This window comes from Balaenoptera musculus, chromosome 5, assembly GCF_009873245.2.
Source record: "Balaenoptera musculus isolate JJ_BM4_2016_0621 chromosome 5, mBalMus1.pri.v3, whole genome shotgun sequence".
Lineage (NCBI taxonomy): Eukaryota > Metazoa > Chordata > Mammalia > Artiodactyla > Balaenopteridae > Balaenoptera > Balaenoptera musculus.
Window position 1 is genome coordinate 24743626 of NC_045789.1, and position 9857 is coordinate 24753482.

Consider the following 9857-nt stretch of genomic DNA (forward strand, 5'->3'; position numbering starts at 1 on the left):
GGACTGCACAGCCAGAAGACCTGGACACAGAGCATTTTATTGATTATGTCAAATGAGATGAGTCATTTAATATCTCTGCCTTCCTAGCTGATATAATTATTTTCAGGATCAAATAGGACAGCACAATATGGAATATGATAGCGCCTAGCGTAGAGTATGTGCTTGATAAACATTGATGAATCTGAATTTTAAATGCTTAATGGATGGAAAATCTAATTTTGAATTTTGCTGGTGAAGCTTTCATGGTTCAGATGATCCCTGAAAAGTTTAATTTTATTCGCTACATTTGCAATATTCTAGTTATTCATGAAACTGTTTATTTTTTTTGTTATTTTTTTTAACATCTTTATTGGAATATAATTGCTTTACAATGGTGTGTTAGTTTCTGCTTTATAACAAAGTGAATCAGCTATACATAAACATATATCCCCATATCCCCTCCCTCTTGCATCTCCCTCCCACTCTCCCTATCCCACCGCTCTAGGTGGTCACAAAGCACCGAGCTGATCTCCCTGTGCTATGCGGCTGCTTCCCACTAGCTATCTATTTTACATTTGGTAGTGTATATATGTCCATGCCACTCTCTCACTTCATCCCAGCTTACCCTTCCCACTCCCTGTGTCCTCAAGTCCATTCTCTACATCTGTGTCTTTATTCCTGCCCTGCCCCTAGGTTCTTCAGAACCAATTTTTTTTTTTTTAGATTCCATGTATATATGTTAGCATATGGTATTTGTTTTTCTCTTTCTTACTTACTTCACTCTGTATGACAGACTCTAGGTCCATCTACCTCACTGCAAATAACTCAATTTCGTTTCTTTTCATGGCTGAGTAATATTCCATTGTATATATGGGCCACATCTTCTTTATTCATTCATCTTTCAGTGGACACTTAGGTTGCTTCCATGTCCTGGTTATTGTAAATAGTGCTGCAATGAACATTGTGGTACATGACTCCTTTTGAATTATGATTTTCTCAGGGTATGTGCCCAGTAGTGGGATTGCTGGGTCATATGGTAGTTCTGATTTTTAAGGAACCTCCATACTGTTCTCCATAGTGGCTGTATCAATTTACATCCCCACCAACAGTGCAAGAGGGTTCCGTTTAACCACACCCTCTCCAGCATTTATTGTTTGTAGATTTTTTGATGATGGCAATAATGACTGGTGTGAGGTGACACCTCATTGCAGTTTTGATTTGCATTTCTGTAATGATTAGTGATATTGAGAATCCTTTCAGGTGTTTGTTGGCAATCTGTATATTTTCTTTGGAGAAACGTCTATTTAGGTCTTCTGCCCATTTTTGGATTAGATTGATTGTTTTTTTGATATTGAACAGCATCAGCTGCTTGTAAATTTTGGAGATTAATCCTTTGTCAGTTGTTTCATTTGCAAACATTTTTTTTCCCATTCTGAGGATTGTCTTTTCATCTTGTTTATGTTTTCCATTGCTGTGCAAAAGCTTTTAAGTTTCATTAGGTCCCATTTGTTTATTTTTGTTTTTATTTACATTTCTCTTGGAAGTGGGTCAAAAAGGATCTTGCTGTGATTTATGTCATAGAGTGTTATGCCTATGCTTTGCTCTAGTTGTCCAGTTTTCCCAGCACCACTTATTGAAGATACTTTCTTTTCTCCATTGTATATTCTTGCCTCCTTTATCAAAAATAGGGTTACCATATGTGCGTGGGTTTATCTCTGAGGTTTCTATCCTGTTCCATTGATCTATATTTCTGTTTTTGTGTCAGTACCATACTGTCTTGATTACTGTAGCTTTGTAGTATAGTCCGAAGTCTGGAGCCTGATTCCTCCACCTCTGTTTTTCTTTCTCTAGATTGCTTTGGCTATTCGGGGTCTTTTGTGTTTCCAAAAAATTGTGAAATTTTTTGTTCTAGTTCTGTGAAAAATTCCATTGGTAGCTTCATAGGGATGGCATTGAATCTGTAGATTGCTTTGGGTAGTATAGTCATTTTCACAATGTTGATTCTTCCCATCCAAGAGCATGGTATAACTCTCCATTTGTTTGTATCATCTTTAATTTCTTTCCTCATAGTTTTCTGGATACAGGTCTTTTGTCTCCTTAGGTAGGTTTATTCCTAGGTATTTTATTCTTTTTGTTGCAATGATAAATAGGCACGTTTTCTTAATTTCTCTTTCAGATTTTTCACCATTACTGTATAGGAATGAAAGAGATTTCTGTGCATTAATTTTGTATCCTGCTACTTTACCAGATTCATTGATTAGCTCTAGTAGTTTTCTGGTAGCATCTTTAGGATTCTCTATGTATAGTATCATGCCATCTGCAAAAAGTGACAGCTTTACTTCTTCTTTTCTGATTTGGACTCCTTTTATTTCTTTTTCTTCTGTGATTGCTGTGGCTAAAACTTCCAAAACTATGTTGAATAATAGTGGTCAGAGTGGACAACCTTGTCTTGTTCCTGATCTGAGAGGAAATGGTTTCAGTTTTTCACCATTAAGAACAATGTTGGCTGTGGGTTTGTCATATATGGCCTTTATTATGTTGAGGTAAGTTCTCTCTATGACTACTTTCTGCAGGGTTTTTATCATAAATGGGTGTTGAATTTTGTCTAAAGCTTTTTCTGCATCTATGAGATGATCATATGGTTTTTATTCTTCAGTTTGTTAATATGGCGTATCACATTGATTGATTTGCGTATATTGAAGAATCCTTGCATTCCTGGGATAAACCCCAATGGATCATGGTGTATGATACTTTTAATGTGCTACTGGATTTTGTTTGCTAGTATTTTGTTGAGGATTTTTGCATCTATGTTCATCAGTGATATTAGCCTGTAGGTCTCTTTCTTTGTGACATCTTTCTCTGGTTTTGGTATCAGGGTGGTGGTGGCCTCATAGACTGAGTTTGGGAGTGTTCCTCCCTCTGCTATATTTTGGAAGAGTTTGATAAGAATAGGTGTTAACTCTTCTCTAAATGTTTGATAGAATTTGCCTGTGAAGCCATCTGGTCCTGGGCTTTTGTTTGTTGGAAGATTTTTAATCACAGTCTCAATTTCAGTGCTTGGAATTGGTCAGTTTATATTTTCTATTTCTTCCTGGTTCAGTCTCAGAAGGTTGTGCTTTTCTAAGAATTTGTCCATTTCTTCCAGATTGTCCATTTTGTTGGCACATAGTTGCTAGTAGTAATCTCTCATGACACTTTGTATTTCTGCAGTGTCAGCTGTTACTTCTCCTTTTTCATTTCTAATTCTATTGGTTTGAGTCTTATCCTTTTCTTTCTTGATGAGTCTGGCTAATGATTTATCAATTTTGTTTATCTTCTTGAAGAACCAGCTTTTAGTTTTATTGATCTTTGCTATCATTTCCTTCATTTCTTTTTCATTTATTTGTGATCTGATCTTTATGATTTCTTTCCTTCTGCTAACTTTGGGTTTTTTTGTTCTTCTTTCTAATTGCTTTAGGTGTAAGGTTAGCTTGTTTATTTGAGATTTTTCTTGTTCCTTGAGGTAGGATTGTATTGCTCTAAACTTCCCTCTTAGAGCTGCGTTTGCTGCATTCCATCAGTTTTGGGTCATCGTGTTTTCATTGTCATTTCTTTCTAGGTATTTTTTGATTTCCTCTTTGAGTTCTACAGTGATCTTTTGGTTTTTAGTAGTGTACTGTTTAGCCACCATTTGTTTGTATTTTTTACAGATTTTTTCCTGTAATTGAAATCAAGACTCACAGCATTGTGTTTGGAAAACATACTTGATACAATTTCCATTTTCTTAAATTTACCAAGGCTTGATTTATGACCCAAGATATGATCTATCCTGGAGAATGTTCGATGAGCACTTGAGAAGAAAGTGTATTCTGTTGTTTTGGATGGAATGTCCTATAAATATCAATTAAGTCCATCTTGTTTAATGTATCACTTAAAGCTTGTGTTTCCTTATTTATTTTCATTTTGGATGATCTGTCCATTGGTGAAAGTGGGGTGTTAAGGCCTCCTACTATGACTGTGTTACTATTGATTTCCCCTTTTATGGCTGTTAGCATTTGCCTTATGTATTGAGGTGCTCCTGTGTTGGGTGCATAAATATTTACAGTTGTTATATCTTCTTCTTGGATTGATCCCTTGATCATTATGTAGTGTCCTTCTTTGTCTCTTTTCATAGTCTTTATTTTAAAGTCTATTTTGTCTGATATGAGAATTGCTACTCCCTCTTTCTTTTGATTCCCATTTGCATGGAATGTCTTTTTCCATTCTCTCACTTTCAGTCTGTATGTGTCCCTAGGTCTGAAGTGGGTCTCTTGTAGACAGCCTATATACGGGTCTTGCTTTTGTATTCATTCAGCCAGTCTGTGTCTTTTGGTGGGAGCATTTAATCCATTTACATTTAAGGTAGTTATCGATATGTATGTTCCTATTACCATTTTCTTAATTGTTTTGGGTTTGTTATTGTAGGTCTTTTCCTCCTCTTGTGTTTCCTGCCTAGAGAAGTTCCTTTAGCATTTGTTGTAAAGCTGGTTGGTGGTGCTGAATTCTCTTAGCTTTTGCTTGTCTGTAAAGGTTTTAATTTCTCCATCGAATCTGAATGAGATCCTTGCTGCGTAGATTAATCTTGGTTGTAAATTTTTCCCTTTCATCACTTTAAATATGTCCTGCCACTCCCTTCTGGCTTGCAGAGTTTCTGCTGAAACATCAGCTCTTAACCTTATTGGGATTCCCTTGTATGTTATTTGCTGTTTTTCCCTTGCTGCTTTTCATATTTTTTCTTTGTATTTAACTCTTGATAGTTTGATTAATATGTGTCTTGACGTGTTTCTCCTTGGATTTATCCTGTATGGGACTCTCTGTGCTTCTTGGACTTGATTAACTATTTCCTTTCCCATATTAGGGTAGTTTTCAACTACAATCTCTTCAAATATTTTCTCAGTCCCTTTATTTTTCTCTTCTTCTTCTGGGACCCCTATAATTCGAATGTTGGTGCGTTTAATGTTGTCCCAGAGGTCTCTGAGACTGTCCTCAGTTCGTTTCATTCTTTTTTCTTTATTCTGCTCTGCCATGGTTGTTTCCACTATTTTATCTTCCAGGTCACTTATCTGTTCTTCTGCCTCAGTTATTCTGCTATTGATTCCTTCCAGAGAATTTTTAATTTCATTTATTGTGTTGTTCATCATTGTTTGCTCTTTAGTTCTTCTAGGTCCTTGTTAATCATTTCTTGTATTTTCTCCATTCTATTTCCAAGATTTTGAATCATCTTTACTATCATTACTCTGAATTCTTTTTCAGGTAGACTGCTTCTTTCCTCTTTATTTGTTTGGTCTGGTGGGTTTTTATCTTGCTCCTTCATCTGTTGTGTGTTTCTCTGTCTTCTCATTTTGCTTAACTTACTGTGTTTGTGGTCTCCTTTTTGCAGCCTCCAGGTTTGTAGTTCCCGTGGTTTTTGGTGTCTGCCCCCAGTGCATAAGGTTGATTCAGTGGGTTTTGTAGGCTTCCTGGTGGAGGGGACTGCTACCTGTGTTCTGGTGGATGAGGCTGTATCTTGTCTTTCTGGTGGGCAGGACAGCACCTGGTGGTGTGTTTTGGGGTGTTTATGACCTTATTATTATTTTAGGCAGCCTCTCTGCTAATGGGTGGGGTTCTGTTCCTGTTTTGCTACTTGTTTGGCACAGGGTGTCCAGCACTGTAGCTTGCTGGTCATTGAGTGGAGCTGGGTCTTACTGTTGAGATGGAGATCTCTTGGAGAGCTTTTGCTGTTTGATATTACATGGAGCTGGGAGGTCTTTGGTGGACCAGTGTCCTGAACTCGGCCCTCCCACCTCAGAGGCACAGGCCTGACCACTGGCTGGAGCACGAAGACCCTGTCAGCCACATGTCTCAGAAGAAGAGGGAGAAAAAAAGAAAGAAAGAAAAATAAATTTAAAAAAATATAAAGTTATTAAAATAAAAAATAAAATAAATTATTAAAAATAAAAAATTGAAAAGTAATTTAAAAAAGAAAGAAAGGAGGTACCAAACCAAAAAACAAACCCACCAATGATAATAAGCACTAAAAATTATACTAAAATAAGCCAAAAACCAAAAAAACCGGAGAGACAGAACCCTAAGACAAATGGTAAAAGCAAAAGTATACAGACAAAATCACACAAAGAAACATACACATACACACTCACAAAAAGAGAAAAACGAAAAAATATATATCTATTAAAAAAAAAGGAAGAGAGCAACCAAATCAATAAAGAAATCTACCAATGATAATAAACTCTAAATACTAAACTAAGATAAACGTAAAACCAGAAACAAATTAGATGCAGAAAGCAAACCTCAAGTCTACAGTTGCTCCCAACGTCCACCGCCTCAATTTTGGGATGATTCGTTGTCTATTCAGGTATTCCAGAGATGCAGCATACATCAAGGTGATTATGGAGACTTAATCTGCTGCTTCTGAGGCTGCTGGGAGAAATTTCCCTTTCTCTTCTTTGTTCGCACAGCTCCTGGGGTTCAGCTTTGGATTTGGACCTGCGTCTGTGTGTAGGTCGCCTGAGGGCGTCTGTTCTTTGCTCAGACAGGACGAGGTTAAAGGAGCAGCTGATTAGGGGGCTCTGGCTCACTCAGGCCGGGGGGAGGGAGGGGTATGGATGCGGGGCGAGCCTGCAGCGGCAGAGGCCAGCGTGACATTGCACCAGCCTGTGGCGTGCCATGTGTTCTCCCGGGGAAGTTGTCCCTGGATCACAGGACCCTGGCAGTGGTGGGCTGCACAAGCTCCCAGCAGGGGAGGTGTGGAGAGTGACCTGTGCATGCACACAGGCTTCTTGGTGGCGGCAGCAGCAGCCTTAATGTCTCATGCCCGTCTCTGGTGTCCACGCTGATAGCCCCGGCTCGCGCCCATCTCTGGAGCTCATTTAGGCAGTGCTCTGAATCCCCTCTTCTTGCGCACCTTGAAACAATGGTCCCTTGCCTCTTAGGCAGTTCCAGACTTTTTCCCAGACTCCCTCCCTGCTAGCTGTGGCGCACTAGCCCCCTTCAGGCTGTGTTCACGCAGCCAACCCCAGTCCTCTCCCTGGGGTCTGACCTCCAAAGCCCGAGCCTCAGCTCCCAGCCCCCACCTGCCCTGGCGGGAGAGCAGACAAGCCTCTCGGGCTGGTGAGTGCTGGTTGGCACCGATCCTTTGTGCGGGAATCTCTCCGCTTTGCCCTCTGCACCCCTGTTGCTGTGCTCTCCTCTGTGGCTCCGATGCTTCCCCCCGTCACCTCCCCATTTCCACCAGTGAAGGGACTTCCTAGTGTTTGGAAACTTTTCCTCCTTTACAGCTCCTTCCCAGAGGTGCAGGTCCCATCCCTATTCTTTTGTCTCTGTTTTTTCTTTTTTCTTTTGCCCTACCCAGGTACGTGGGGAGTTTCTTGCCTTTTGGGAAGTCTGAGGTGTTCTGCCAACTTTCAGTAGGTGTTCTGTAGGAGCTGTTCCACATGTAGATGTATTTCTGATGTATTTGTGGAGAGGAAGGTGATCTCCATGTCTTATTTTTTCCGCCATCTTGAAGGTCTCTCTGAAACTGTTTAAATTACTATAATTTGTGGTATTCTTCAAAATAGTTGAATTCAACCAATAATAATTGGGTGAATATTATGTGCCAGGCCCTATGCTAAATGCTATGGGAGCAAAAATACATAGCCTTGCCTGTCCTGAAAAAGCCTAGAGAATAGTGGTATGCAAAGCATAAAGCTCCATGATATCAATATAATACATGATGTGATATGAGAGAGAGTCTAAACAAGGGGTTCTGAGAATGTAGAGAAGGGACATTTAGTGCAGCCCCAGGAGCTCAGAGGTTCAGAAAAGCCTTCCTAATGGAAACAGCGCCTGAGTGATCTTAAGTGTGAGTGGTGGTAGCTAAAATAGAAGTGTGGAACAGGCAGAGAGAAAAGCAAAGACAGCAAGGCACCTAACAGCCTGATGTATATATGGGAGCTAAAGGCATGAGCCCAGTGTTCCTAGGGCATATCTTTGAGCTGTGGAAAACGTGAAAGAAATAAGTAAGGAACCGCTCAAGGAGGGTCTGCATGCCAGGCAGGGAAGCATGGACTTCCTGCTGGGGTAGATGACCAGAAACTACTGAAGGACTCTAAGCAGAAGTTCATGGTTCAATAGATTTTTTTTGTTTTCAATTTTTTTTTCATTGTCCTTAATTCACTCTAGGAAAAATCAGCCCTTATCAAATCTCCCATAGTTCTTCCTAATACGATAATTCCTAATCTGCCAACGAATTTATGTCTCAAGACTTCACCATATGGTTCAAATGATATGATACTCGCAGGAAAGGCATATTTTAGACTTTCCAATCTAATCCTTTCTTTTTATTTGCAGTATAAAACTGAATCGGGATGCAAAGAATGTGAGGAGCTGGAGGAAAAAAGTATTAAAGAATTTTTGAAGAGTTTTGTACATATTGTGCAAATGTTCATCAACCCTTCTTGATTGCAGCTGATCCTTTTCAGCATTTCTATTATTAACAAACAGCTCCCCGCTGCTTAGAGGCAACAACGAAACACTCAGCATTTCAAATGTGCTGCCAAAATAAATTCTTCTGGCAAGAGGATGATCGGGATCTTTGATCAGATGAACCCACAGAAATGAAGGCCGAACAATGGCATTGAGTACCATGGTGTCTATGAACGGAGGACTTATTTTATTCATTTATTTTTAATTTATTATTGAGATTGTACATATTTGTAGCATAATGTAAAATGTTGAATAAAATTGTGTACATATTTTATCTTTTGAAATTGCAGTGATATTTTATGTCATATGAAAATAGAGGGTGTTTGGTTCAAGGGTGATAGTCAAATTATTTAACAGCCACTGGGGCTGGGTACCACTGCTGTAGGTAAAGAGGATGCCCCAACCAATGTGGGAATTGACTACCAGCCTTCCTTTACTTCTCCTTTAGGTGTAGCACTTGGAGGGAGAATTGACTACCAATGAGAAAGGAGGAACTAGGTGTGAAACCAGTAATTCCGTTATTGATATATAAAGCACTTGTTATGAGAGAGAGAATTTGCAAGTACCTGGCATGGAATGTGCATCAGTCCATCTCAGGTGGGGATGGCAATAATAAACCTTCACTGATAGGTGGAACTGTGTATCAAAAACTGATGATTGCACTGGTGTTTATATTTCATGCTTCCCCAAGTACAGGTATTTTATTTTTCCACATTGTATTTGCCATGTTTGTATAATAAAAAAAGTGCTGATGAGTTAAAGTCAGCATGATCTGGCATAAAATAATTGTTTCTATTATTTTTTAGTATGCTGTCTAAAATTTTCAAACTCTTTTCAAATGGAACTGACTGAAATGAAATATTCTCATTTCATCACAAATTTCTTTCCCCCAGTTCACTTCTGGCAGTCTTTACTGAGAGACTAAATGGCAGGAATTGATCTCCTAAGAATTGGATTTCTTTCCATTTCACAGTGCAAACCATTTCTCTATTGAAACATTCTTTTGTAGTCCAGTGCCCCATCCAGGCTCATGTATCTCATTCTTTTAGTCAATGTATGCTTAAAATTTTCTTTCAAGATAGTTTTAGAGAAATCTGTATTCCATTTCACTTCCAAAGAGTCCTGTGTTAGCTCTCAGTTTGTTTTCTGTTCTCAGTCCAGACAAATAGTATTTGACAGCCATTGGGATTGTACCAGTTTTTAAAATTTCATCTGAAATGGATTTTTTTTGACAATGCAATTGTTTTGTTTATGGTATCAGAAGGTACTAAGCAGAAATTTTAAAAATTAAAATACAGATTTTTTGATAATTATTCAATTAGAAGTCAAGTTATTGTAATATGTCAAGAAAATTTTACTATGTGCATTAAACCCAAATACATTACAGGAATTCTGTT

The 9857-nt window shown here is 38.7% G+C and overlaps 1 protein-coding gene across 4 annotated transcripts in view; it reads left to right on the top strand.

Moving 5' to 3' along the window:
- Positions 1–9205, top strand: part of IL15 (interleukin 15) — a 92152-nt gene extending 82947 nt beyond the window's left edge. For all 4 annotated transcript variants that reach the window (XM_036853965.1, XM_036853964.1, XM_036853967.1 and 1 more), the window contains exon 7: positions 8326–9205. In XM_036853965.1, coding sequence (XP_036709860.1) covers positions 8326–8436 — 111 coding nt within the window. In that variant the 3' untranslated portion in view covers positions 8437–9205. The remainder of the gene's footprint in view (positions 1–8325) is intronic.
- The last annotated feature ends 652 nt before the right edge of the window (positions 9206–9857 follow it).